Below are 27,675 nucleotides of genomic sequence, written 5' to 3' on the forward strand. Positions count from 1 at the left end.
CTGGGGCCTCCCAGGGAGAGAGGCTGTGGTCGGATTTGGTCTAAAGCATGTTTAACTTGAAACCTTCTGCAGCAGGGAGCAGTGAGGCCAGTGGCTCCTGGAACCACTGAAAGGACAGGACAGCCCGGGACAGGGCGGTGGCTCACTGGTCCCTTGAGGTGGCCCCCCACGTCTCAGGGCCCCTCCTGCCCCCTCCGCCCAGGCGGGCGCCTTCTGGGGGGGCCGTCCCTCATGAGCCCCCCTGCCCGGAGTCTGCGGGCGGCTGGGGCCAGGACGGTGGCGTCCTTTCTGCCGTGGCCGTCACCCTGAGCTCCGCGAGTGGCCTCTCTGGATACTTAGAGCAGTGCATCGGGTTTTCCTGAAGGCTCCGAGTGAGACCTTTCGGAGAACAGCTGCCGGGTTAACCCAAGTGGCCCCAGGACGGGACAGAGTGCCGCTGAGGGGGGAGGAATGGGCTTTGATGGGGCGCCGTGCTTGGAGGTACAGCTGGGGTTTGTGTCTTAGCAGCGGGGCTCCCACCAAGCACGCCAGCAGCGTCGGGACGGACATCCGGCCGTGCCCGCCAGCACCCTGTAAAATGCGACAAAATCCAGAGAGGGGGAGAGACCGAAGCAGAGTGCCTCCGGCGGGAGGGATGCTCAGAGCCCGGAGCAGAGGTAGTAGCCACAGGTGTAGACCAGAGACGGGGTGTAGACCAGAGTGGCCCAACCCACCTGCTAAGCCACCTGCCCCCACGGGGCTCCCGTTCTCCGACCAGCATCCCTGGGGGGGGCTCTGCCCTGGTCACGCCTCCTCCCTCCCGAGCCTGAGCTGGAAGATGGCAGGCTTGAGCCCCGGAGGAGACATCAGACCCTGACCCAGAGGTTCCAAACCTTGTTGTGGTGCCGTTGGACCCGTTAGCTGCCTGAGGGAGTCGGACCCCTTCTCAGAATACTGGGTTTCTTAAAAATGCATCTTACATGCCTTTATTATTAAAACTTTATTTATTTTTAAATTGATACTAGGATTTTTTTTTTTTTATTTTACTCATTTCTTGGAGAGAGAAAGAGAGAGAGAGAACCAGCAGAGAGGGCCAGAGAGAGGGAGAGAGAGAATCCAAAGCAGGCTCTGAGCTGTCAGCACGGAGCCCGAGGCGGGGCTCGAACTCACGAACCGTGACATCACGACCTGAGCTGAAGTCGGACGCTTAACCGACTGAGCCACTTGGGCACCCCTCTTAAATGCTTTTGATACGGGGGTGCCCGGGTGGTTCAGTCGGTTAAGCATCTGACTCTTGATTTCGGCGCAGGTCGTGATGTCACGGTTCGTGAGTTCGAGCCCCGCCTCGGGCTCCGTGCTGACAGCTCAGAGCCTGCTTTGGATTCTCTCTCTTTCCGCCCTGCTGCCTGCTCTCTCTCTCTCTCTCTCTCTCTCTTAAAGTAAATAAACTTAAAAATATATAAATGCCTTTAATACAGACTCACAAAGACCACCAAAGATACTAAAAAATAATCATCGACATATTTAAAGGCCCGCTTTGTGCGCAGAGATGCTCTGTTTCTGTATTCATGCGTTAAATAAGATCAGCAGTGGGTCTCACAAGTGCCTTAACTTTGAAATGTTTTAGAGATTAGTGTCGATGATGTTTGGAGAAAGCTCTTCGGCTGCACCGGGGTCCGGAAATATCTGTGATTTCTACTGATGATGAAGGCCAGGTTCTCCTAATGTTATTGCGGCTGTTGCCTGCATCTGATAATGAACGGAAATGCTGAAATTGAGTTAGAGGTTAGTGTAAACACGGAAGCAGTGTTTTCAGTCCCAGCTCACGGATCCCCAGGGGCTCAGGTCGTGATCTCGCGGTTGGTGGGTTCAAGCCCCGCATCCGGCTCTGTGCTGTCAGACCCTGACCCAGAGGTCCCTTGGGCAGCCCCTGCTCTATCCTACTTCTGTGGCCCCCGAGGCCTGTTAACAAAGTTGCTTAAAAACCCACGTTGTTGGAGCTGCTACGCGGGCATGGACAGACAGACGGGCAGAACAGAGAGACAGTGAGACACTCCTGAACGAGCATGGCCAATGTGTAAAGACTACGGACAGTGTGGTGTCGTGCTGCTGTGAGACCCGGTGACCCCGGTTGGCAGAGAGGCCCGTGCAGTCGCCTGCCTCCCTCCACAGAGGGACATTTACGGCACAGATGTCCAAGGTCAGGGCCATCACGATGTCCTTCGATCTTGGAAGCATGAGGGCCTTACCTGTGAGTTCCTCGGGAAGCATGAATGGGGGCCTTCCTCGGTCAGCTTTCCTTTCCTTTCCTTTCCTTTCCTTTCCTTTCCTTTCCTTTCCTTTCCTTTCCTTTCCTTTCCTTTCCCTTCCCTTTCCCTTTCCCTTTCCCTTTCCCTTTCCCTTTCCCTTTCCCTTTCCCTTTCCTTTCCTTTCCTTTCTTTTTAATGTTTATTTTTTTAAGTTTATTTATTTTGAGAGAGACAGGGATAGGTTGAGTGGGTAACGGCAGAGGGAGAGGGGGGAGAGGGAGAATCCCACGCGGGCTCCACGCTGTCAGCTCAGAGCCCGACGTGGGGCTCGAAGCCACGAAGCTGAGAGATCGTGACATGAACCGAAACCAGGAGTTGGACATGTAACCGCCTGAGCCCCCCAGGCCCCCCTGTTGTTCTAACGTCTACTATGTTCACAAACAGCTCTTGGCAAGCATTTCATGAAGTGCCTCCAGTGGGTGCTGGGCTAAGTCCGGGCCACGGTGCCGTTCTCCTGCAGGCGGGTCAGGTGGATGGGGACAAGCCGCCCGGAGTGCCCGCAGTCCCTGGGTCTGGGAACCAGGCTCCCTGGCTGCCTGCCCTGGGGCACGACCACCTGCAGGCTGCTGGGACGGCCTCTGGGCACGTGCGTCGCTGAGCAGGAAGGTCGAGGACCCCCCCCAGCTCTGGTTCTGCCCGAACGGCTTTCTTCTGTCCTGCGGGACCAGGGTCACAGGAGCTTAGAGCTGGGAGGCTTCTTGGGGAACGTGCCATCCACGTGTCTCGTTTCACAGACGTGGACGGCCAGGCTCAGAGGCAAGAGGGGAGCTGCCAGGTCACCGGGCGAGAGCCGGGGAGGCGGGCTGGAGGTCGCGCCCGAGGCCTGGGCCAGGTGCGGGTCGCGCGTTACATACAAGCGGCTGAGTCAGTCCGGCAACCACAAGTGTCATCCGGGCGGTCCCGGCGCCGGTGACCCGGGTGCCCACACAGGTGAGTCACTACACGCGTCTGGTTTCCAGAGCCGGGTACTTGGTGCCGCCCGTTTTAACTTCAGCCAGGCCGGGTAGGCTCTTTGCAGCTGCTAGTACCGACTTCACAGGCTTTTCGCCACATGCGAGTTAATGCACGCGGAACTCTCGGAGGTGCCCGCTGAGCGTCTTTCCGGTAGGAGCATGAGGACCCCAGCGCTACTGGCTTAAACCGAAGAGGGACGGGCGCCCGCGGGGCTCAGGCGGTTGAGCGTCCAACTCGGGCTCAGGTCACGATCTCGCGGTTCTTGAGTTCGAGCCCCGCGTCGGGCTCTGTGCTGACAGCTCGGAGCCTGGAGCCTGCTCAGATTCTGTGTCTCCCTCTCTCTCTGCTCCTCTCCCACTCATGCTCTGTCTCTCTCTGTCTCTCAAAAATAAATAAGTGTTGGAAAAAAAAAAAAAAAGACAAGGGAATGTATCGCTTCACTGATCTGCTGGATTTCAGGTCTTGCTGGATCCAGGCGCTCAGAGATGTCCTCAGGACTCAGTTTCTCTTCCCAGCTCTTGACCCTACTTTCAGTCCCGTATGTGGTTTGAGTTCCCTGTACGTGGTGGCTCCCAGGTGCTCCGTGGTGACTCTGTCTTTTAAATGAGCAATCCCAGTGAAAAGAGGGCTTCCCCCCTTTCCCCCCACCCCCCGCCCCATTGGTTCAGCGAAACTGCTGACACTGACCTGGCTTTGGTCCTCAGCCCATCTCTGAGCCGGTCACTGGGGCCCAGGGACCGAAGTGCCCACCTTAGGAGTTGGAGAGAAGTAACAGATGACCAGACAGGGCAGGGGGTTGTGGTGGCATCACAGAATGCACATCTCGGGGAGCCAAGGGTGCCGATGTCCCTGTTGGCGGCTCTCAGAGAGGAGAGAGCAGAGCACAGCAGAGGGACGAGGTGACTGTCCCGCAGGCCTGGAATGGGAACACGGTATTGGACAGACTGTCCGTCCCTGACACACCCAGGGCACCACTGAGGAGTTTCCTTGGGGACTTACGTCGGGTAACAGGCCTGGGCCCGTGAGCCTGGTTCCCGGCCACCGGCCTTCGCTGTGTGTGAGCAGCTGGTGCCGTTCTGAGGGAGGAGGGGTGGGACTCCTTGTGGAGGAATCTCCGCGTCCCCAGGGCTGCGGCCGGGCCCCAGAAGGGGGTGCGAGTGAGCGAGCCAGAGCAATGGAACGGGGCACGGGCCAGGGCCCAGGGGCCCAGGGCGGAGGGTCTCACAACCCCCCAGGGAAAGGCGTGTCCAGCACTCACGGGGGACGAGCAGAGAGAGCAGGTGTGGACCACTGCCCCTGTCCCCATCCTCAGTTACGAGACTGGGTGACCCCGGTATCGTGGTGAAGGGCAGGGGTCCGGGTCCCACGCCTGGAGGCCCCGCTGGCCGTGTGTCCAGCTCCGTGGCGGGAGCCCTGCGTGTATTCGCTCCCTCGTTCGTCACACCAGCCCCGTTGCCGCGGACTGAACTGTGTCTCCATCAGGGTCGCATGTTGACGCCTTAGCCTTCCGTGTGTCTGTGTCTGGAGACGAGGCTTTTAGGAGGTAGGGTTACGGGAGGTCAGAAGTACGGGGCTCTGCCGCGATGGGGTCGGCGCCCCGGGCGGAAGAGACCGCAGACGGCTCGCTCGCTCCCTCGCTCTGCCAGATGGGAGCCCACGGAGAAGGCGTCTACCAGGCCAGATGAGAGCTCCCCCCAGACACCGCACCGGCTGGCGCCTCGATCGCGGGCTTTCAGCTTCCAGAACCGTGAGATATGAATGGCTGCTGTTTAACGGGCCCGTCTGGTGCCCCGTGAAGCAGGTGCCGGTGACGTCAGCCCCGTCGTGCGGAAGGAGGACCGGAGATGCCGAGCCCCCGATCGACCCGCTCCGGGTCAGAGGGGGGCAGAGCCAGGTCGACACGGACGCCCTGCTCCCTTGCAAGCGGCATCCGGCTCTCGGGCTTTGAGGCCCGAACGAGGCAGAGCACGTGACCAGGCCCAGCACCGAGCCAGCCCGCGGTGGCAGTGAGCACGGTCGCTCTGCTCTCCTGGGCACCTGAGGACGTGGGCACGAAGCAAGGGGGCCGCGGTTGGGACCACCCCCAGCGGGGTGCCGAGGGCTCCTGGAAAGACGGGCAGCGGGGGGGCGGGGTGGCCGGGTGGGTGACGTTGAGAGGCAGGCAGGACGCTGGAGAGCAGGTCCCCAAGCCCGGCGGGTGGACCAGGCTGGGGTCCGGGGGTGGGGAGCTCAGGGGAAGCGTCCAGGGGACGGCAGGGACGGTGGGGGGCGGTGAATGGGCCAGCCTCCGCCTACACCGTGGCCGCCGGGGAAAACGTGGGGGTGCCCCCGGGAGGCCGGCAGGGGACAGGACGTCCCGGGGCCACCTCCGAGAGGAAGAAACGGCAGCGGTGTTTCAGCCCCGCTTTCGGCGGCCTGGAGCCTGCGGTGGCTGGTTTCCACTCCCAGAACATCAAAGGGAACCACGCTCCGCACACAAATTCAACCTGTCACGCTGCAGAGTCTTCTTGCCCTAATAGGAAATGTCTGCTGGTGAGCGGCTCCCCAGGGCCTGCCTTGGCGCCCGGCCCGGGGCCGAGTCCTGCCCGCCCGGCTCCAGAATGTACTGCCCGGGGTTGCAGGGCCCCAGATTCGTCTGCCTGCACCTGATGAGCTCTGCCTCGAGAAGCCCGTCCGTCGGCTGCCGCCGCGGCCCCATGAGTCCCTGCTGAGCTCAGTAATCGGACGGTGGCCAGGAGGAGCTGGCGTTTCCCAGCGGCTCCCTGGCAGGTGGATGGATGGCTCGTCCCTCCTCCGGGGCTCAGAAGGACCTCGTTAAAGCGGGTGACGCACCGTCTCCTGGAGCTGCTGGCCGGCGTGGCTGCAGAAGCCGCGTTAGAGGGACCGTGCCACGGGTGCGCGTTCTGGGCTTCCCAGCTGGGGTGCCCCTCGACGGCCGGGCGCCCCGATTTGGCGTGCACACCCCGCGGCCCCTACGCATTGGGCCTCTCTGATCAGGTTGGCGTTCAGGGAAGAAGAAGGGATTCCGGATCCCGTCGTGGGGAGATCCCGCGTGAGCAAGGCTCCCCAGGGCTGCTGAGGGCAGCGTGTGCGTCCCGGGGCCAGAGTGGGGTTGCCACGATCTGGCGAGTCCGCGGATGTCCCCGAAGGGTGCTTTTCGTACCGTGGTCAAATCTACGTGACGTGAAACTTACCGTTCTCGACATTCTTCAGCGTGCGGCTCAGCGGGGTTAAGCACATGCACAGCGTTGTGCGACCACCGCCATCCATTCCGGAACTTTCTCTCCCATACAGGGGCTCTAGAATGGTTAAGCAGCAGCTGTCCGTTCTCTCCTCCCTGTCCCGTGGCAACCACATTCCCCTTTCTGTGTCTGTGATTCTGACTCCTCTGGGCTCTTCCTCAAGGGCAGTCACACGGCGGTGAATTTTTTTCTGACCTGGTCTTCACACACGTGGTAGCACGCGTCAGAATTTCTTTCCTTGTTAAGGCTGAAGAGTATTGCGTCGCATCCCTTCATCTGTTGATGGCCGTTTGGGCGTCTTTAAAATGAAGTGGCCGGGGGCACCTGGGGGGCTCCGTCGGCTGAGCATCCGACTCTTGGTTTCAGCTCAGGTCGCGATCTCACGGTTCGTGGGTTCGAGGCCCGCTTCGCGTTCTGCGCTGACAGCTCGGAGCCTGCTTGGGATTCTCTCTCTCTCTCTCTCTCTCTCTCTCTCTTGCTCTCTGCCCCTCCCCCACTTGCGCACGCTCTCTGTCTCTCTCAAAATAAATATTTAAAAAAGGATCTGGAAGTATTTAAAAAAAAACAAAAACGCAAGAGCTGTTCTCAGGGCCTCCAGATACCCAGCTGGGACATCTCAGTGCGGTGGCTCCAGGGTTGACTTGGAACATCTGGTTGCCTGGGAGGGGTGCCCAGAGGAGAGAGAGGGGAGCCCCACCCTGGTAAGCGGCCTGGGTGGCGGGAGCCAGATTGAAGGTCGACATCTTCCCCAACCCAGACGGCTTGTCCACACCGGTCTTGTCACCCTACCCCTCTCGTGGGTGACCGGTGTGGACGTGGGACAGGTGACCTGGTTGTCATTCATCAGGGAAGTGTCTGTTCCCTGCCTTCCTGACATCGTCACGTCTGGATCGAGGCTCCCGGAACGGCTGCAGCCATCTGGGGACCAGCCCGAAGGTGAGGCCGTCTGTAGGAGAGGCAGCACAGAGACACGGAAACAGCCCGGGCCCTCGGTGACAGTCGCACTGCTCAGTGAGCCCAGTTCCGAGCTGCCGGTCATAATGCCTCGTGCCAGGTAAGCTCGTGTGGCTTGCTTTTGTGTCCCGTCCAGCCCAGAGCATCCTAAGAGATCTCATCCCTGAGTAGCTAGATTCCTTGGCTGGATCCTTCCGTGGGTTATCTTTGGAAAGAGTGCGTAAGAACAGGGGCAACTCACCAGCCGCGATGTTGACCTACACCCGCCAGTAAGTGTAAATATAGACAAAATGGAACAAATGACCCTTTTTTTGGTTGGTTCATCAGCCAGTCGCTACGTATACACTCCCATATCGCCAGGACCTCGGTGGGCGTAGCTGGCATCCCACCCGGGTTTACAGCGTGAACGCCAGATGCCTCTCTCTCCCTGCACCTTCTCAAGCCCCGTGGAGGTGGCCCGGGGCACGTCAGCAGGTGACGTGCTGAGTCTGGCAGCACAGGGGAGGCCTGACTCCGTGCTGACCCCCCCTCCAGGCCTCCTGGGCGCCCATCCCCACCGCTGATGCGCCAGGAAAGGCACGAAAGAGAACAGAACTGCCTTTGAACACCGTTACCTTTGAAGGGGTGACTCAGGCATGAAATCCGCTCCCGTTGACGAGATGCACATTTATGGAGATGCTCTTGTCCTGAGTGTTCTTGGCCCCGGCCGGGGCCGCTGTTGGCTCAGAGCAAGCCGAGCACCCTCCGGGGATCCGCTGTCAGGATCAGCAGCGCCTTCTTTCGAGAATTCTAGATTGTTCCAGAATGTATCCAAGGAGGGGGAAACTCACTTCTGGAAACGGCCGAAGATGTTTGCAGCCGAGCGAGGTGACCGCGGTGGTGATCGAGCCGCGTCACCTGACTTCTGTGGATGGAGAGCCTCGACCCAGACCCGCGTCTGAATCCCGACGTGGGTCCTGGGGCCGCTGTGCGGGGTTCGGGTTCTGATCGAGCAAGTGTGAACAGGAAGCAGGTCAGAGAGGGAATCTGCCTACGGTGGGGCCCCCTGTCGATGTGAGGGGCAGGTCACAGAGTTGTTTCTGACCTCTCCCTGGGGGCGGGGTTGTGGCTTGGTCCCCAGACCCTGTGGGGACCTTCCCCCTGATTTGTGTGTGGGTCTGTTTGTGACGCTCTGGAACATAAAGTCCTTACGCTGTTCATAGTCCCTTCTCTGCAGGGCTTTTGGGTCTCGTCAGGCTTCTGTCCCTCTCCTGCCCCCTCCCCAGACCCTGCCAGGCCTGTGGGAGGGAGAGGAACCTACTTACTGACCTGCACGGCCACGTTCACGGTCAGAAGGCAAAGTGATGCCCAGCCCAGCATCCCCCTCACTGAATTTTGCTGGTGCCAGGAGTAATGACATCCGTGATAACCGTCCCAGGAGGCGGTGCTCAGGAGGGCGGGTGATGGTGGGGGCGCCTGGGTGGCTCAGTCCGTTGAGCGTCAGTCTTGATTTCGGCTCAGGTCACCGTCTCACGGTTCATGACAGGTCGAGCCCCAGCCGGGCTCTGTGCTGACAGCGTGGAACCTGCTCAGGATTCTCTCTCTCCCTCTCTCTCTGCCGCTCCCCCTGCTCGTGCTCTCTCTCTCTCTCTCTCTCTCAAAATGAATAAATAAACTTTAAAACAAAATCTAGCTAAGAAATACAGGAGGGGGAGTGATGGCCGAGGTCCTGGGTGGCAGGGGCCCGAGGCGGTCTGGAGGCCAGGATCACGGCTCCACGTCCCTTTACCGTGCGGCCTTTCCTAAGCAGCCCTGAGGTTGGAGGGTGTGCAGGGAGTCTGCCTGTCTCGGTGGGACCCAGCCCGTCCCTTGCCTGCAGGGACCAGGAGGGGCCGATCAGTCTCCTTGGCTTCTCAGCTGGGATGGTCCGCGAGGGCACCGGTGCCCTGTGCTGTCCAACCCCCCACCCGTCCTCTTCTGCTCAGGGCAACGCCGAGAGGTGGACATGATTGCTGCCATTCTCAGGGGAGCAAACCGAGGCACAGGAAGGTTAAGTGACCCGTCCAGAGTCACACAGGACGCTGATGAGTGGCAGGGTTGGGGCTCAACCCCAAGCAGCCTGTGTTCAGAGTCGGTATCCTTTTCTTCTTTAATTTTTTTTTTTAATGTTTATTTCTTTATTTTTGAGAGAGAAAGACAGAGAGAGAGACCGAGCACAAGCAGGGGAGGGGGGCAGAGAGAGAGGGAGACACCAAATCTGAAGCAAGTTCCAGGCTCTGATCTGTCAGCGCAGAGCCCGACACGGGGCTCGAACCCAAGAGCTGTGAGATTGTGAGCTGAGCCGAAGTCGGATGCTTAACCGGCTGAGCCACCCAGTCACCCCTCTTTTTTTTTTAATGTTTATATTTACCTTGAGAGACAGAGAGCGAGCAGGGGAGGGCAGAGAAAGAGAGAATCCCAAGCTGGCTCCGTGCTGTCAGCACAGAGCCCGACGCGGGGCTCGAACCCACGAACCGTGAGATCGTGACCTGAGCTGAAACCAAGAGTCGGACGCTCAGCCGACGGAGCCCCCCAGGGCACCCCCGCCCTCGGCTGCACAGCCTCAAGGGGCTCATGGCTTGTGCAGAGGACGAGGCGTAAGCTCTTGGGGCCCCCTCCCACCCGGCACTTGTCCTCACATGGGTGACACGCAGCGATTCGAGTCAATTCAGATTCCTCAGGGACTTGTAGCTGGTGCTCGTGGGCCCGCCGTCCTGCCACCCCACTGGCGAGCCCCTTTCTGAGCCGGCCTGGCCTGGTCCCTCAGCCTACCCCCTGCAGGCTCGTTGGCCCCAGCGCCTCCAGCCTCCCCTTGGAAGCTGCCGTCCCGGGGGTCCTGCCCACAGCTCCGTGGTGGCGAGGCCGGCACTGGGATGGCCGCGTGGCCCCGCGCCGGTGGAGGTCGAGTCCGGGCCGCCCGGATTCGCGGAGGGAAGGCCTCCGTCATCAGGACAGCCGGTTGTAATTCTCAGTCCTTTCCTGACAGAAGTTTCCGGGCGGGAAGAGGGGTTCTCAAATCCGTTCTGTTCTTTGCCCCTTTAGGAAACAAGCAAGGGGGCCTTGGGGGTCCGTGGGAAGCTGGACTGAGTTTGTTGGGCTGTTGTTTTCCGGAAAGGCGTCCTCCAGCCCCAGGGTAAGGGGTCCCGGCAGAAGCCCCAGTGCCCAGCCTCTCCTTCCCCTTTGCTGGCGGCCACGGGTTTGTGCAGACGGGCGTGTGCTGGTGTCTCAGTCAGCTTTGCTGTGTAACAACCACCCCCCTCCCAAGCTTCGTGGCCTAAAACAACAGCCGCTTATTTAGTCCGCATGCTGCGGGTTGCGATTTGGGCTCAGCCAGGGTGGCCTCCTCCTCCTCCAGCAAGGCTGCCCGGACTTGTCGCGTGGTGGCCGGACAGAGGGCGAGAGCGGGTGGAGGCCCGTGTGGCCCCGGTGGCCTCGGCTCGGAGCGTGCCACTTCTGCCACGTTAGTCTGCCCGTGAAAGTCACGGTCAGCCCAGATTCCAAGAGCGGGGAAGCAGACCCCGTCCTGTAACGAGAGGCCGTGCGGAGTCGCGTGTCGAAGGGCATGGGCGCAGGGAGAGTTCTCCAGAACCGGGGTCACTTGTGCAGTCAGCTCCACTGGCTGAGGCGCCTTTTGTCCTGGGTCTTGTCTGTTCAAAGGGGGAGTAAAGACGAGGTTGCTGTGGCCACCGGGCAGGGCCACACAGTGACACAGTGACGTCTCCTGAGTGCTCCGTACCCCGCAGATTCGTAGTCCTAATCCCGGGGCCGCTGGTCCCCATGGCATTGGTGGTTGACAGGTGCACAGGTCAGCCCAGAAGACAGCGTAAAGCCGGTCTCTGTTTTCCCACCTCGGTGGCTTATTAGTCTGTCCCTGTGCACCTAGAAGGGTCCTCGGGGAGCCCCTCCTGTGCCTCCCCACGGCCTCTAGGTCTGCTGCAGTCCTGCTCTGCGCTCCCCCCACCCAAGCCAGCCGCCGTCCCTCGAGGGGATGAGGTTCTGTGTCCAGGAGGCACAGAAGTCGGAGTGGCCCAGCCCCTCTTGTCCAGGCCGCTGGTTTCAGTTGCGTGGGCTGGAGCCCATTTAGATGGTACGCGGTGGTTCCTCGGGGTTTCTAGGGACTGGAGTCCTTCCCTGGCTTCTAAACAGGAACCCTCGGCGTCCTCCCCCGCCCCGGCAGGTGAGCTCAGACCGTCTGTTTAGCCGAGAGCCTCGCTTTGTCTGGTTAACTGGGAAGGACGCCCTTGGATGGGGGCCACATCCCGGAGCCCTTCCTGGAAGTTCGGGGGCTTTTGTCACGGCAGCAGGACAGTCACACGGCATCCTTTGTTTTCTGTGTCGGGTGCCTGTGGGCTTCTGTCCCCCGGCTTGCTTGGCCGCCGTGTGGGCCTCTCTGTGGCCACTGAGATGCACTTGACAGGTGCCGGGCACTTCCGTCAAAGTGGGAAGAGAATCTCGTTTTGAAAGAAAAGCAGCGTCACACCCTGCGGTCCTTGTCCGCAAGCGTGAACACACTGTTGGATGGCCCCCTGAACAGCGCGCACACCGTGGTCCTAACTGTCCTGAAAAGACTCGCGTGTCGGGCCGCGTAGCCTTCCTGATTGCCACTTTTCCGGTTGCCTCAGGCCGTGGCATGTGGATGGGCACCGGGCCTCGGGCTTCGAGAGGCTGGGACATCCTGAACCTAGCAATTAGGATACGTTTCTTTCGACGGTAGGGTGAGGGGTACCACCAGTGGCCGCAAAACGCTGTAAGAACGGGCTTCACTGGGATCGTCAAATCCCAGCGAATTCCCAGCAAATAACCTTATTCCTCAAGGTTCTGCTCTGGCATTGGCCCCTGGGAAAGACTTTTCGGGTCACCTGACCCGCAGTCTGGGTGGCAGCCCCCCCCTCATGCTCCCACGTACCCCTTACCGAGTGCACCCTGTGTTCTCTGGTCCGCACGTCCGTGAGACGGGCTGCTGTCGTTACCGTGATTGCACAGGGGGAAACTGAGGCCTGGAGAAGTTACATCACTTGTCCAGACCTCGCGTCTTGTGGGTGGTCCCGCTGGGGTTCGGGCCCTTGGCCTTCTGGTGCCCGGCCACCTCTGTACCCACGGCATCATCCTGCTGCCGCCCCCGTCACAGCACTGACCACATGGCCCTGCGTTCCGTGGCTTATGCGTCCGTCACTACTCTGAGGGTCTCGAGGGCCGGGACGCTTCCTCTCTGTGGGGGCACACGTGGCTTCAGCTCAGGTCTTGGCTCCCAGCAAGGGCTTCATAAGTGCTACCTGGATACAAGGGGGAACAGAATGGACGAAACGAATCGTATCGATTTTAAGCAAGAGGCGGCTTCGTGCCCAGAAGTGCAGGCCTCCAGGCCCGGGCCGTGTGGTTGCGAACGTTTCCCCTGCCCGCGATGCACGTGGGAGGCTCAGCAGGCCTGCGCTGCCGGGGGCTGAGGGGCAGGATGCGGGGTGTAGCATCCTCCCGATGCCAGGGGGTGTGGCACAACTTGGGGCGCCTGGGGACCGCTCGCCCCTGGACCCCCAGCGGTGGTCCGCCAGGCTGGGAAGGTCCCCGGTGCGTGGCACGCCGGGCCCCACTCGCACTTGGCGCTGGAGGCCCAGGGCATCTTGCCTCCACGGCTTGAGAGGACCGGGGCCCGTGACCCCGTTTCACAAGCCGGGGGCTGAGCACACAGTAGGTGTGTCGTACCTGACAGGTGTTCCCCGGGGGCTCGAGTGGCTGAATGAGGCTCGGCCACGAGCCCGCAAGTCTCAGCGGCGCCCCTGTGGATCAAAGAGCCACTGAGGCCAGTGGCCCCAGAAGAGGGTTTCAGTTTTCACTGCGTTCATCTCACGGAGGCTCCCGGCGGCTGTGACCTTGGCCCCGAGCCCCTCTCTGTTTCCAATCGCCGTGTCTGCCCATCCGCGGAAACTTCATCTTGTCAGGCTGCGGATCCTGAGCAGACGGAAGTGTGCCGTCCCCTCCAACACGTGTCCTCTGCTGCCCTTGCACCTGACCGGCCAGCTGTAACACCGGGCGGGCTGGAAGGCGGGGAGGACAAAGCCCGGCCCCCAGGGCCTCAGCGCCCTTGCAGCCCCTTCCTGCCCCCGCCCTCCACCCCCCAGCTCACCCTCTGGCATTTAAGCCCAGACTCTGTCGTGACTAGGGCTCCGAGCTGGGGAACCCAGAATTCCATGTGGTTGAATTTCTGCTCAGGCTCAACATCCTGGGGAGATCCCGGGGTCCCCTCCCGGTCCCTACCCCCCCCCCCCCCCGCCAGATAGACCTAAAATGTTCAGTTCTGTTCGCCGTCCGTCCAGGGCAGGGAGCGTGTCGTGGATCTGGGGGGCTCGCAGAGGAGGTTTGCGGACAAGCCCGGGGAGGCCGATTCAGCACCAGGGCCACTAAAATCAATTAGCGGCTCCGGTCGACCTCGCCTCCAGCGGGGTGATCAGCCTGTCACGGTGGGGGCGCAAAGAAGGACAGAGGGAGCTGATCTCATTTTCTCTGTCCTCGAGAAGGACGCCAGATTTCTTTGTGGCAGCCCGGGGCGGGGCGGGGCGGGGGGGGTGCTCGCTGTCCTCCTTGTTGGGAGGGAGTGGTAGCCGCTAAGGGCCGTTATCCCCAGGGTCTCACCTGTAAGCCCCCTCCTGTCCCCAAGCCGCCCCGCCCGCAGGTCCCCCAGCCGCCCTCTGTTGTGCGTGCGTCCCAGGGGAGAACAGGAGCGTGTACCCCGAGCTGGCGCTTTCTGACCCGGGGGTCGGCGGGGAGGGCGCCGGGCGCGGGCAAGCAGCTGAGGCCGAGGACACCCCGTCCCTGTGGAGGGACACAGGCACCCCGGCCACCCTTCATTCCTTTTCTCCTTTGAAACCTGTGCTCGGAAAGATTTAAGTCACGATGAATTCACTTCCCCATCTCTGAGTGGTCGAGGGGGACAGAAGGGTCGCAGGCGACAGCCTGATCACCGCACTGACGTGTTTCCAGCGTGCGACGGGCCGGGGCCCCCCATTAAGGAGCTCGTGTGCTGTCGGGGTGTGGAAAACCGTCCACAGATCCCTTCACCGCGGGTCCGACATTTACGGGTGGAAGCCGCCGGCGGGTGGGTTTTCCGGAACGTGGAGCGTGGTCTGGAGCTGGAGCACTGTGTTTGCCCTGCTCTCCTGTCTCAAGCTTTTAGAGTCTCCCTCTTTGCAAGTTCCCCGTCGAGCAGTGCGTGAGGCACAGGCCGGTTGACAGAACCCAGGAGGACACAGCGTCCCCACCGACCTCCGCAGCCTCGAACCCTGGGCGGTCGTCCTCCGGCTCCTGGGGACTGCCTTCACCCTGCGTGACACACACGGTCCCACTGGATGCGGTCCAGACACCCCTTCCTCTCCCGCTTCTCCTGCCGTGACCTTGCACTCTGCTCTGGGGTCACCAGATGGAAGGGTGCGAACGCAGGTGGCCCAGGTCCCCCGCTTCTGTCCCCCCCCAGAAACCAGAAGCGAGGTGTGTGCGTGAGGGAGGGACGCGCCGAGCCCTGTGGAGGCCCGGCCCCCTGGCTCACCGAGGCCGCGGGCACCTAGTTCAAGCCTCCCTGACCTTCCTTGCCAGGACTTTTGGCCCGAATCGTTTGTGAACCTGCAGGCCTTCCCTCCCGCTTCTGGGTGGGCTTAGTGACGTTAATGAGAAGCCGACAGCCAGACGAGCTGTCTTGGCCTTTCTGGGGCTGGGGCCCTGGACCGTGTTTTTGCACCCTCTCTGTTGCTTCTGATGCCCCCCGCCCCCGAGGCCTGAGAGTCGCAGCTTCTTAGGGCCGACTGTGACCTTCCATTCATCTGGTTCCGGCCGGACCAGACCGCAGTGAGGAGGGACCTCTGTCCCCGGGTGCGGTCACCCTCCCATTTACATTCCCCCGTGCTCCCCAAAGCTCAGGTTCAAGGTTGTGCCCCTGACAGGGCTGTGCACAGGCAGCCGTCCCCGGAGGGTTGCCCGAGGCAAGCCTCGGCCGCTGACAGCAGCACGGCTCGATGACCGATGACCGCAGAGCCCGAGTCCGGGATCAGACTTGCCTGACCCGCCGGCCCAGGGCTGGGGGTCACCTTTGTCAGGAGCGGTTACTTCGGAAGACAGCCCTGGCCTTCTCCGAGTTCCAAGAGGCCCTGGGACCCCGCTCCAAACCCAGCGCCCTCCGCAGCACCCAGGTGAACCTGTAGGGCTGCAGGAACAGATCATTGGCCCCCGTTCTCTGTCCCCGCGCCCTGTCCGCAGGGAGCAGAGCCGCCCCTCGTGGGGAGGACGTGCCAGTCACTTCTGGGCAGGAGCGGGACCGGGCCCCAGGCTCCTGTCCCCCAGCTGTGCCGCAGAGGGTGACCTCCCCGCCCCGGCTCCGCGTCGTGGGGGGCTGATCAGAGTCTTGTGCTAGTTTCCCACCAGGGTGTGTGACGCTTTCATTCCGTATCTCTGAGGCCGCTCTCTCCTCCCCTCGGGGGAGGGTTCTTTTTTCTTTTTTCAAATTTATTTATTTTGAGAGAGAGAAAGAGAGTGAGCGCAGGGCAGGGGAGGAGAGAGAGGGAGACAGAGAATCCCAAGCGGGCTCTGCTCTATCAGCACGGAGCCCGACACCGGGCTCGATCCCACGAACCGTGAGATCGCGACCTGAGCCGAAAACCAGGAGTCAGACACTCAACCGACTGAGCCCCCCTGGGGGGCCCCCTCAGAGAAGGGCTCTTACACCTGATTGTACGTTAGCGCCCGATGGGGCGTGTTTGTTTTCATTTTTTAAGCAAGTAATTCCTGGCTGGATCCCTGTGCCGTCGGTGGTCTGGAGGCGGGGCCCTTGACCTGCCTTTTCATGGTCAGTTAGAGGATTCTGATGGGCAGATTGGTTTGGAAACTGCTATAGACCCCTCCCCCGCGCTCCCCTCCTCATCTTATCGGGTGCCCTCACCCCTCCTTCCACCCCCCCACTCCCCACGGCCCACGACTCCCGCCCCGCCAAGCAGCATCCTCTCAGCAGGTAAACAAGCTTACGTTTCTTGAATGTGCTTGTTGAAAGCGTGGTCCTCGCCCTTGTCCCGCAATCCCGCACCTCGTTCTCTCCCAGACCTCTGACCCCCTGCTTCCGCCTTGTCACCCTGTCAGACCTCTCCCTGCAGAGGCCACTCGTGGCCGGATGCGCCCCTGCTCCCACCCGGTCCCTGGGCCCGCAGCCCAGCATCCCGAGTCCCTGTTTACGCTCTCCCGACCATGGGTCCCCGGGTCACCTTGTAGAGCGGAAAACTGAACCCAGACCCGGCTGCGCCCTCTTCCCCTCCTTCCGTGCAGCCGCTCACTGGGTCCCGGGGACACCACCTCCTCGGGTCTTCCTGCCTTGTCCCCGCGGCCACCCTGGCTTCCCGCCTCTGACCCGTCACCGGGATCTTGGCACCCTCTCTCCTCGCAGCCTCCTGCCTCACCCCTTCTGCCCCGTTCTCCTCTCGGGGTCACAGCGTGTGCTCTGTAATTAAAACCCGACCGTATAATCAGTCCCCTGTCGAATCCCTTCCCAGCAGCTGCCAGCGGCTGGAGAGGGAAGCCAGGCCTCAGGGCCTCTCCAGTCTGACCACTGCCCCCCTGGGCCCCACTCTATTATTTTCAAATTAAATTATTATTTTTTTTTTTTGAGAGAGAGAGTGTGCAAGAGTGGGGAGGGGCAGAGGGAGAGAGAGAGAAAGAATCCCAAGCAGGTTCTGTGCTCAGCGCAGAGCCCGACTTGGGGCTCGATCCCACGACCCTGGGCCCAGATCAAAAGTCAGACGCTCAACAGACTGAGCCACCCAGGCGCCCCTATTTTTTTTCTACTGAAGCATGAGCCGGCCTTGTCTCCCTCGCTCCCCTGTGTGCACCCTGTGTCGCCGCTCCTTTTGAGGCACCGTGTGCCCGTGAGGGTGTGAGCTCCCGAGACGGCGGTGGGCCAAGCCCCCTCCCTCCTGGGCTCCACATTCCCTGGACCCGGCACTGGCCCACGGCTGGCGCTCAAGTGGAATAAATTAGAACTAACACGTTACCGTTGGGTACCGCTCTTTATTTAGCGGGTGAGACTCATTGAAGACAATTAACACCTCTTCGTACGGAAATGTGCTAAAGCCGTTTTTCAAACTCACTGCTGAAAAGACTAAAACGATGTTTTCATACGGTGAAGCTAGGCCCTTACCTCTAACCTTCCTGTGGCACCTGTAAGCTTATAATGGCAAAAGGGACCTATGATCGTCATTTCCTAATTAGCGAAGTTATTGGTCCCGGTTAATGATGGATTCTTTTTTTTTTTTAATTTTTTTTTTCAACGTTTTTTATTTATTTTTGGGACAGAGAGAGACAGAGCATGAACGGGGGAGGGGCAGAGAGAGAGGGAGACACAGAATCGGAAACAGGCTCCAGGCTCCAAGCCATCAGCCCAGAGCCTGACGCGGGGCTCGAACTCACGGACCGCGAGATGGTGACCTGGCTGAAGTCGGACGCTTAACCGACTGCGCCACCCAGGCGCCCCAATGATGGATTCTTCATTTATCCACACGGACGCAGCTGCTGGTGACATACGTAACGTGTCGTACAAGTCAGTGCGTGCACGCGACGCTTGTGTTTTTGCGCCCAAGAGTTATCACGAGCATGTCAACGCGGGTCAGAGGGCAGTGGCTGGGCGCCCCTCCCACACCTCACGCACGAAAGGTCGCCTCCTCTTTCAGACAAAACGTGGCCAGCCCGTCTCCTCCTGGCAGATGAGCCGGTGTCTTGGCCAGCGTTGCCGTTTCGCACCGCCCCGCGTGCCCACGGAGCAGCCGGTTCCGTGGCGGGCTGGTGGGGGTACGTAGAGGCCCAGAGGCCTCTGATGGGCTTGGTGATTCTGGCCAGGTTCCCTCTTTGGGCAGCTGATGGACGGGTGCCTTTTGAACTCTAACAACCTCTGAGCTCAGGGACAGTTGCCTGATGCTCAAGACGTCCGTGTATACAGCAGGCTGAGCCGTATGAAATCGCTGTTCCCCGGCTATTCTTGACCCATGAACGTGGTAATCTCACGTGGTCTGGCCCAAGGAAAACAGGCCGGGAGCCTGAGGCTTGGCCGCAGCTACAGAACAGAGGGTCACAGGAATTCAGCCAGATCCCACCAAGTCCGGGCACTGTGGCCACAGGTCACAGAGACCCTCTGCTTCACGGTCTCCCATGAAGGACTCTGGCCCCGGGCAGGGTGGTGGTGGGGAGAGCTTCAAGGATATTTTGCAAATCACGAAGGATGAGGGTTCTTCACTTGTTGTTTTTTTTTATTGCGTTAAAATTCGCACAGCAAGAAATTTACCGCCCCAGCCGTTTTTAAGCACACAGTCCAGTGGGATTAGGAGAGTTCGTAGTTATTCCCTAGCCACCACCGCCACCCATCCCCAGAACTTTTGTTGTTCTGCAAAACTGAAACTCTGTCCTCATTAAACACTAAGCCCCCTTCTCCTCTCCCCCAGGCCCTGGCCATCACCATCCTATTTTCTGTCTCTAGGAGTTTGAGCGTTCTGGTCACGTAAATGGGGGTCACACAGTCCTTGTCCTTCTGTGACTGGCTTATTTCACTCTGCATGACCTCCTCCAGGTTCATCCATGTCGTAGCAGGGGTCAGATTTCATTCCTTTTTAAGGATGATTGACATTCCAGTGTATTACGCACCACAGTTTGCTTATCTATTCATCTACCTGTAGACACTTGGGGCAGTCACGTGTTTAAAAAAAATTTTTTTTTTTAATGTGTATTTTTGAGAGAGAGACAGAGACAGAGCATGAGTAAGGGAGGGGCAGAGAGAGAGGGAGACCCAGAATCCGAAGCAGGCTCCAGGCTCCGAGCTGTCAGCACAGAGCCTGAGGTGGGGCTTGAACCCACGGACTGTGAGATCCACGTGAGACTGTGTGACTAGAGCCAAAGTCCGACGCTTAACTGACGGAGCCACCCAGGAGCCCCAGAAATGTTTATTTATTTTGAGACAGAGAGAGAGCAAGTGGGGGAGGGGCAGGGAGAGAGGGAGACACAGAATCCGAAGCAGGCTCCGGGCTCCGAGCCATCAGCACAGAGCCCGACGCGGGGCTCGAACTCACGGACCGCGAGATCGTGACCTGAGCTGAAGTCGGACGCTTAACCGACTGAGCCACCCAGGCGCCCCTAGGGGTCCGAGGCTCTAGCCATTGTGCACAACGCTGCCGTGACCATGGGTGTGCAAATATCTATTTGTGACTCTGCGTTCAGTTCTTTTGGGTGTATACCCAGAAGTGAAGTGGCTGGCTTATGTGGTAATTCTATTTTTAATTTTTTGAGGAAGCCTCCATATGTTTCCCACAGCAGCCGACCTAATTTACCTTATTATTATTATTATTATTTTTTTACCGTAAGGATGTAACACAAAGAGCTCAGGCTTCTAAACTAGACAGCTCGGGGCTTAAATCTTGGCTCAGCTGTGTGGCCAAATCACCTAGGCTCTCGGAGACGTGGGGTTAGTAATAACTCCCTCCGACGGTTGTAAGGGTTAGAGGTGCGGTAGGCAGGGGGAGGGTAGCGCGGTCTAGCGCACCGTACGTGTGTGTGTGGGGGGTGGCATCTGTGTCATTTTTCCCTGATTTTCCCCCCACGTGCCCATGTTCAGCGTCTGCTTTCTTGCTGTTCCTGTAGCGTTCTCTTTTCCCTACTGTCCACGCGGGTCTGTCTCATTTCCCACCACGTGCCACATGCTGGGGGCGCACGCTTCCCGAGAGTCCCTAAGTCCCCCGTCTCATCCTGTGTCCACTGCCGAGCCCTGGGTCCGTGTCCCCATCGCTCCTCAGCCGCTGCCTTCCGGTCTTGGACACTCGCAACCCACAGCACCTGCTGACATTAATTGTCCTGAATCACTGCTCCCGTTAGATCACTCTCCTGCCCCCAGTGCTGGCCGAGCTCTGTTTCCCTCTGCTCAGGGGCGTGCGCCCTCTCCAGGCATTCCCAGCCCTTGGCCAGTGCCCCAGCAGCACCCCCCACCCCGTGTCACCTGCCCCCACAGGACCCCGCGCTGCTCCTGCCTGCGGGAGGAGGCTGGAGTTCAAGTGCCCTACCTCTGTAAACTGGGGCACACCCGGGGCGGGGGTGGGGGGTGGGGTGGAGGATGAGGGGCCTGCTCACTCATCTGGGGGCTCCCAAGGGCAGGGACTGAGTCAGGTTTCTGGATGAGCCGCTGTGAGACCTGAGTAGTGTATCCGGCCACATCCCGCAGAAGTGGGGGGTCCAGCAAGGCTCTGCGCCCCCGGCCGGGCTGTCCTTGGCTGAGAGAGGAGGGTCTGCCGGCTCTGGGCCGGTTCCTGGGTTGATCTTAAGTCCGCGGTTGTCACACTTCAGTGGGCATTTGCGCGGAGCGAGGAACTTGCTTAGAAATGCAGGTTCGCCTGCCTCCCTCCCCCAGATCTAAAATCAGATCCAAGGCAGGGGTGGGGGGGGACCCAGGCATCTGCATTGTTTCCAGTTCTGCTGAGAAGTAACTGACGCCCGTCACCGGGTAAGCGTGAGGCGTGGGGTGTGATGGTTTGATTGACATCTGCTGTGAAGTGATCGCCTGGGTGGGGGGAGAGGGGGTGTGGGGGGGGGTTCAGCTCACATCCAGCTTCTCCTGCAGAGACGATACAGGGAGAGAACAAACTCCTCTCCCCGTGTTGAGCTCTCAGGACTTACCCTGAACCTCCCTACGTACCCACAGCAGCGCCAGCTCCCGTCACCAGGCTGGACGGACGCCCCCAGGGCTCACCTCGACCTGGGGTGTGCACCTTCTGACCCCTCCCTCCGGCTCCCCCGCCCCCACCCCTCCTCTGGTCTCTTTTTTCTACGATTTCGGCTTTCGTTTCGTTTTAGATCCCACATATAAATGAGATCACGCGGTATTTGTCTTTTTTCTGTCTCTGGCGTGTTTCACTTAGCGCAGTGCCTTCAGGGTCCACCCACGTTGGCACAAATGGGAGAATTTCTTCGCTTTTTAAGGCTGAATAATATTCCATTGTGTGTATACCTCATCCTCTTCATTCATCCACCACGGACACGTGGGTTGCCTCCGTATCTCGGCCACCTGCTTGGTAAATTTTGCAGTGAACGTGGGGGTGCAGGTATCTTTGGATCAAAATGGAAATGCGGGACCGTACGGTCATTCTATTTTTAACTCTTTGAAGAAGCTCCCTCCTGTTTCCCACAGTGGCTGCACCAGTTTGCCTTCCCACCAACAGGGCACGGGGTCCCTTTTTCTCCACGTCCTCGCCAACCCACCTGTTGTTTCTTGTCTTTTTGATTCTAGCCGTTCTGACGGGCGTGAGGTGGAATCTGAGTGTGGTTTTGATTTGCATTTCCCTGATGATGGGCGGTGTTGAGCATCTTTTCATGTGCCTGTTGGCCATCTGGTTGTCTTCTTGGGAGAAGTGTCTGTTCAGGTCCTTTGTCCATTTAAAAAAAAATTTTAATGTTTATTTTTGAGAGAGTGAGCAAGAGAGAGAGAGAGAGAGAGAGAGATGCATGGAGTGCGAGTGGGGGAGGGGCAGAGAGAAAGGGAGACACAGAATCTGAGGCAGGTTCCAGACTCTGAGCTGTCAGTACAGAGCCCTACGCGAGGCTCTCATGAGCTCATGGCCTGAGCCGAAGTCAGACACTTAAGCAACGGAGCCACCCAGGCGCCCCTGCCTTTGCCCGTTTTTTAATTGAGTTATTTGTTTTTCTGCTATTTTTTTTTAATTTAGGTTTACTTATTTATTTTGAGAGAGACCCCAAAAGAGTTGGAGTGGGGGAAGGGCAGAGAGAGTGGAAGAGAGAAAGAATCCCAAAGCAGGCTCCACATTGCCAGCGCAGAGCCCGACGCAGGGCTTGAACCCAAGAAACCGTGAGATCGCGACCTGAGCCAAAACTGAGAGTCGGACGCTTAACTGACTGAGCCAGCCAGGTGCCCTTGTTTTTCTGCTATTGAGTCGTAGGAGTTCTTTATGTATATTGGATACTGACCCCTTATCAGATGTATGGTGTGCAGATAGTTTCTCCCATTCCACAGGTGGTCTTTTTGCTTTGTCGATGGTTTCCTTTGCTGTGCAGAAGCCTTTATTTAGGTTGGACGTAGCCCCACGTGTTTATTTTTGCATTAGTTACTTGAGCTTTAAGGGTCCTCTCCAAGAAACCATCACCAAGCCCCACGTCAGAGAGCTCTGTGTCTGTTTCCTTCCAGGAGTTTCTTGGTTTCAGGTCTTACGTTTAAGTTCTTGGTCCATTTCAAGTTACTCTTTGTGAGTGGTGTGAGGTAGGGGTCTAGTCTCGTTATTTTCTATGTGAATATCCACTTATCCCAGCGCCATTTATTGAAGAGACTGTCTTCTCTCTGTCAAGTATTCTTGGCTCCCTTGTCAAAGAGCAGTCGACACTCTACGCCTGGGTTCCTTTCTGGGCTCTCAGTTCTGTCCCATTGGTCTGTTTGTTTTTATGCCGGTACCATATTGGTTTGACGATCGTAGCTTTACAGTACAGCTTGCAATCAGGAAGTGTGACGCTTCCCACTTCGTTCTCCTTTCCCTGAGTTCCCGGGTCGGCTGAGGTCACCACTTTTGCTTTGCAGATGGGCAGAGCCACAGGCTGTGCTCTGTGTCCAGGTGCTGCCATAAGCGGGGCTGTTGCGTGGGCCGCACAGTGTCCCGTGTACCTGGCATGCTGGAGGCGTGTTCCACAGTGAGCGGGGCTACAAACTAGTGTCCTGGCCTGGTGTGGCGGGAGAAGCAGCTCTGAGGCTGGTAAAACTCATTCCTTGTTGTCTTAACTCTGGCCAAGCCATGCCCCTAGTTCCCTGGGTGAGCAGGTGCACTGGTTTCCCTCTGCTGGCTTTGCCTGCCCTTGTCCCGGCGGGAGCACCCACACAGAGCTTCCGGCCGGGCTCATCAGATGGGGCAGCAGGTGGGGCTAGGGAGGGCAGCTTAGAGCAACTCTCAATTTTCCAAACACACCTTCCATTGGGAGGGGCTGGAGCCGGCCTTGGGGTTGGCTGTGGATTAATCCTCTTGCCTATGCGCAGCAGGGAAACCCTCCAGTTGGGACTGGCTTTGCCCCCCGGGGTGATTAGCCTACCGGGGCCTCTGGCCTGGAGGGTTGCGGGGTTCCAAGTGGCTGGGAAGTCCCCTGCACAGCATGTGGGGCTGGGATGCAGCTCCCTCCCTGGGCAAGCCGGGCTGTAAGGCCGGCAGAATCCTGTTTGGGGATCCAGAGCAGGCAGATCGGATTCTGCACCGACCCCTGGTGAGCGTGTGTCACCGGCTTTGGGGATTGCGACGTGGGCCCTGCGGGTGTGACGTGGGCCACCCGGGTCTGTGCTGGGTGCTTTGGATCGCCCCCGCCCCCGTCAGAGCCGGAGATGTGCCTGCAGTCCCGTGGAAGGAGATCAGAGGGAGGGCGCCCAGAAGGGACTCGGGGGGACCTCTGGTGGTGGCGCGCTGGCCCGGGGAAGGGGCTGGAGGGTCAGGGTGTAGCCGCTGCTCTTGTCCGTCCGGCGTGGCCTGTGTTGGTCTCTGCGGTGTGAGGGTGCTCTCGCCTCACCGCCCCCATTCTTGGAGTCTTCGGTGGTGTTTTGCTAATGAATACTTGTTGGCTCTCCTTTTGGGGAAAGGCAGTGACGTCAGCAAGGACCTCTGGTGCCGTCTTGGTGACGTCACTCCCTCCAGGCGTCTGCAGGTTTAGCACACGGAGCAGGTGTGATGCAGGTGGTCTGACACGCACGGGATGCTGGGTGCATTTGGACCCTCGAATTCCACCTCCCGTATTCAGGCGCTGCGCTGGGGGCTGGGGACAGTAAGGTGAATGGGGTGCCACCTGGGGTCCCAGAGGGACTGTCAGCCCTTCAGGCGGCAGAAACACAGTCGGTGGCAGTTGTTAAGAGGAGGAGCGTGGGCAGGGGTCGGGATCAGGAATCAGCACGTGGACTCGGGTCAGCCTTGGATCTGAGGCACCAAGGGGTGGGCCCGTGGGAAGGGCCACCTCGGGAAGCCAGCGTGGGCCACCGAGATTGGGCAGGGACAGGCCAGAAGCCAGGGTGCAGAGAGGGAGGAAATGGGCCCCCGGGGAAGCTTCCCTGAGGCGTGGGAACCGTGAGGAGGAAGGGGGTGAGGGAGCTCACCGGTCTCCTGGCTTGTTTCCGGAATGGCCTGCTCTCTCGTCTGGACCTGCTATGGCAAGTCACCCCCGCCTGCGAGGCAGTGGGAGTCGGCAGCCCCTTTAAAGACGCCCCCTAGGTTTTAGGGGGGCCTGGGTGGCTCCGTCAGTTGCACATCCAACTCTTGAATTTGGCTCAGGTCATGATCCCGGGGTCATGGGATCGAGCCCCACTTTGGGCTCCGTGTTGGGTGTGAACCTGGTGGCCCGGAGTGTGAGAGCCCGTGAAGGAGGGGATTGGCGTGTGGGCTGTGGACTGGTTGGTTCGCAGATGAAAGTCCATCACTGGCCCTGGGGGGGCAGTCTCTGGGGGGAGGGGCAGTCTCTCGGGGGGGGGCAGTCTCTCAGGGCAGGGGGCAGGACACCAGGTGTCAAAGCTCAAGGGACTCCTGGCTGACACCTGCTTAGCGTGGAAGGCGGAATGATGCCCCCCAGAGATGTGCACACCCTGACCCCCAGAGCCTGGGAAAATGTTCCCTTCCACAGCGTAGGGGGCTCTGCAGACGTGACTACGGGAAGGACCTTGCGACGGGGGGTGGGGGGTCTCCTTGGCTGATCGGGTGGGCCCAGCGTCATCACGGCTCTTACAGGAGGGAGGCGGGAGGGTCAGAGTCAGGGAGAGACGTGAAGGTGTGGGGTGTGGGAGCAGGGGTCGCAGAGGAGGGATGTGGGCGCTGGCTGGGCTGGTGCGGGAGGGGCCGGGAGCCCATAAACGCGGCAGCCGAAGAGCCTCCGGAAGGACCCAGCCCTGAGGACGTTCCAGACTCGCGACCTCCCGAGCTGTAAGAGGATGGTACCCGCTGCTCGAAGCCGCTGAGGTTGTGGTGGCTGCTGCAGACAGGGGACGGCCACTCGTCCTGCTGTGGGCTGCCGCGAGGCCCAGGGCCCGGTAGGAAGGCAGCCTGGCTCCAGGCAAATGACAGCTGCGTCGCGAAATTTCCCATAGGGACCTGGGAAGTCATACCCGGTAAGGGCCCTGGACACATGCACAACCTTGCTCTGTGTGCCCGTGGATGTTCGGTAAATCTCAGGCTCCCCGTCCCCTCCCCCACTTGCAGGGACGGCTCGTCGTGGCCCCAGGACCGTGCGCCCCCATCAGGCTGCCACATGGGCCTCGCCGGCGTGGGGCTAAGAGGCGGGCCGGGCCGGAGTGGGAAGGTGCTGGATGCCGGCCGCTCCTCTCCGAGCTCCTGGGGGGTTGGGCAGCTGGGTCCCTGGCCGGCCGTCAGCACGCAGGCCACCGTGTCCCCGGCACCCTCCGAAAGCTGTCCCCTCTGGCCTCTCACAGGGACGTTCGTCTCGGCCTTCGCCGTCCTCTGCGGAGCCCGCACCGACCTCCCGGACAGGCACGTGTGCTGCGTCTTCTGGCTGAACATCGCGGCGGCCCTCATCCAGACCCTCACGGCCATCGTCATGGTGGGCTGGATCATGAGCATCTTCTGGGGCATGGACATGGTCATCCTCGCCAGTGAGTAGCCCGCCAGCGCCCTGCTTTCTGGGGCGGGGGCCGGGATTCGGGGGGAGGGGGCAGGCGCCGAATGGTCTGGGCGGCTGTGATCCTGCGGGGTGTTGGCGCTTTGCAGGCAGGCCCGCCCCTCTCTGGAGCCCGGGGCTCAGGAGGGCTCACGGGTGTCCTCGTCACTGGAGTCTGCAGCCCCTTGGCACAGGGGACCCTCCCCACGCGCCCGGCCCAATGCCTGCAGGGAATCCTGAGTGCAGACAGGCAGAGACCTGAACCAGAGGGCATGAGCAAGAAAGACAGAGCTGCTCATCAGCTCAGACGCATCGGCCTCCTCTTTATCAAGGAAGCAGCCCCCGAGGACCTTGAGTGGCCGGGGTGTGGCCCGCGTGAGCTGAGGTCCCCGTGCCTGGCATCCCCTGTCTCCATCCTGCAGTTTTCCAGAAAGAAGGAGAGCCTACCTGGCATCTCTGCCCACGGGACGCCCTGTGACTGTGGCGTGTGTTTTGTTTCGTTGGACAGCCAGGACAGCACGATTTGCCTCCTCCTTGGGATCTCAGCGTTGTTCGTTGTGCTGCGTGAACCCTTGCCGATCATTTGGCCCACACTTGGTGCAGACACAAAACTGTTCTGTGCGAGTGCTTAATGTTACAAAGTCAAGTTTACCAAAAATGACTTGATGAACCTTTAAAAGATAACTTGGCAGTATACCTGGAGATAAACCTAACCGAAGAGGTGAAAAATCGATATGCTGAAAACTATAGAAAGCTTATGAAAGAAATCGAAAACGACACACCCCCCAAAATGGAAAAACGTTCCATGCTCCCGGATTAGAAGAACAAATATTGTTAAAATGTCGATACTCCCCAGAGCAATCTACATATTCAATGCGATCCCTATCAAAGTCACACCAGCATTCTTCACAGAGCTAGAACAAACAATCCTAAAATGTGTATGGAACCAGAAAAGACCCCAAATAGAGAAAGCAACCTTGAAAAAGAAAACCAAAGCAGGAGGCATCACAATCCCGGACTTCAAGCTGTGTTACAAAGCTGTCATCATCAAGACACTGGCACAAAAAGAGACACACAGATCAATGGAAGAGAATAGAGAACCCAGAAACGAACCCACAAACCTATGGCCAACTAATCTTTGACAAAGCAGGAAAGAATATGCAGTGGAAAAAAGACTCTTCAGCAAGTGGTGCTGGGAAAACTGGACAGCGACACAAAGAAAAATGAACCTGGGCCACTTTCTCACATCATGCACAATAATAAACTCAAAATGGATGAAAGACCTCAATGTAAGACAGAAAGCCATCAGAATCCTCGAGGAGAAAGCAGGCAAAAAACCTCTTTGATCTTGGCCGCAGCAACTTCTTACTCAACACGTCTCCGGAGGCAAGGGAAACAAAAGCAAAAATGAACTACTGGGACCTCATCAAAATAAAAGTCTTCTGCACAGCGAAGGAAACAATCAGCAAAACTAAAAGGCAACCGACAGACTGGGAGAAGATATTTGCAAATGACATATCAGATAAAGGGTTAGTATCCAACACCTACAAAGAACTTATCAAACTCAACAGCCAAAAAACAAATAA

The 27,675-nt window shown here is 59.3% G+C and overlaps 1 protein-coding gene across 2 annotated transcripts in view; it reads left to right on the forward strand.

Annotated features, from left to right (window-relative positions):
• The window catches only part of STUM (stum, mechanosensory transduction mediator homolog), a 57,805-nt gene that overhangs the window by 23,294 nt on the left and 6,836 nt on the right, over positions 1-27,675 (forward strand). The window contains exons 1-2 of one of the 2 annotated variants that reach the window (XM_042976014.1): positions 25,328-25,751; positions 25,905-26,084. In XM_042976014.1, coding sequence (XP_042831948.1) covers positions 25,601-25,751; positions 25,905-26,084 — 331 coding nt within the window. In that variant the 5' untranslated portion in view covers positions 25,328-25,600. Of the gene's footprint in view, positions 1-25,327; positions 25,752-25,904; positions 26,085-27,675 lie in introns of those variants that run through there. The other variant, XM_042976013.1, reaches the window with a different exon arrangement.

This window comes from Panthera tigris, chromosome F3 (assembly GCF_018350195.1).
Source record: "Panthera tigris isolate Pti1 chromosome F3, P.tigris_Pti1_mat1.1, whole genome shotgun sequence".
Lineage (NCBI taxonomy): Eukaryota > Metazoa > Chordata > Mammalia > Carnivora > Felidae > Panthera > Panthera tigris.